At 39.5% G+C, this 1,292-nt stretch overlaps 1 protein-coding gene across 2 annotated transcripts in view; it reads left to right on the top strand.

Moving 5' to 3' along the window:
- Prune1 (prune exopolyphosphatase 1) overlaps nt 1–1,292 on the top strand; it is a 28,489-nt gene that overhangs the window by 14,709 nt on the left and 12,488 nt on the right. Inside the window, exon 3 of one of the 2 annotated variants that reach the window (XM_021196042.2) lies at nt 254–456. In XM_021196042.2, the coding sequence (XP_021051701.1) occupies nt 254–456 (203 nt within the window). Of the gene's footprint in view, nt 1–253; nt 457–1,292 lie in introns of those variants that run through there. The other variant, XM_021196043.2, reaches the window with a different exon arrangement.

Raw genomic sequence — 1,292 nt, 5'->3', positions numbered from 1 at the left:
AAAAAAAAAAAAAACAAAAAAACCAAAAAAAAAAAAAAAAAAAAGCCATCCCTTTATTTTTATAGGCTTGCTCATTGTGGCCTTGAGAGGTGGTAACGTACCCGAGGTCTTGTCTCCTTTGGCCTTCTGTTTTGCATTTGCGTTTTAGGGAGAGAACTCAGAACCCAACCTCAGGGTCAGAGTTAGGGTTGGGGTTACTTTTTCTTGCATTTTCCTAAGCCTTATTATGTCTTCTTTTCAATTCCCTAACTAGACGTCTGAAGCAGAAGACATCTTTATACCAGTTTTAAATATAAAGCGTTCTGAGCTTCCTCTGCGAGGGGACAATGTTTTCTTCCTCCAGGAGGTTAAGATTCCAGAGCCAGCGCTGATCTTCCGGGATGAGATTGACCTCCTTGCATTGCACCAGGCTGGCCAGCTCACCCTCATCCTTGTTGACCACCATATTTTACCCAAGTAAGTCAGTGAAGGACACTTGGCCTGCACAGAGAGAAAGGGGGAAGGAGTGTGTGTGAGATAGGGCCTCACTATGCAGCCTTGGCTGGCCTCTAAATCACTATGTATTCCAGTCTAGCCCTAAAGTCAGAAATCCACCTGCCTCAGAGGCTAGCTATAATTGATGGATCATATCCAATATAAAAAACAAAAAACAAACAAAAAAACCCTATTAAAAAATAGTGTCACTTCTCTAGTTATGTGATGTTTATGATATAAAGAGATAAAATATATAGTTAAATAATTATTCAAAATATTCAAAATAACTTAAATCTGCCTTCAGTGTCAGAACTTTTTGCTGTTTTAAAATACAGGAATAATATGTTCTAGTAGACTCTATAAATATCTCAGTCATGTCTGTTCAACAAATGTGTACATCCATAATAAATCCACTTCTAATTTAGGATTAGAAAAAGCTGCCAGAAAGCAACATGAGTGTGATTCTTGCCTAAGTATGTCTGGCTCCTACTAGTTTTAAAAATGTATATTTTCCCCTTGAGCACACTGTAGTTATACCAAGAAATGATAGTTGCCTGGGAGCATTCATGCATCCATGAATTTACTAATTAAAGCCTTTTCCCTGAAGTGGATGGAGGTGACAGTTTTCATGCATCTTTCAGTCAGGAAGAGGGAGGTAATAAAGAGATAGCGGGTGCTGGAGGCACGCCATAACTGTCGCTTTAGAGAACAGTGGGACTCGATGGACCATACATGGGCCTAACTCATCATCCTGGAGGGAAACTGAGGGCAAAAGGACTCTACTGGGGTCAGCCCAGTCTTTTTTTTTTTTTTTTTTT

This window comes from Mus pahari, chromosome 4 (assembly GCF_900095145.1).
Source record: "Mus pahari chromosome 4, PAHARI_EIJ_v1.1, whole genome shotgun sequence".
Classification (NCBI taxonomy): domain Eukaryota; kingdom Metazoa; phylum Chordata; class Mammalia; order Rodentia; family Muridae; genus Mus; species Mus pahari.
The sequence above is the reverse complement of the archived record's forward strand: the minus strand, read 5'-3'. Positions and strand labels throughout refer to the sequence as shown.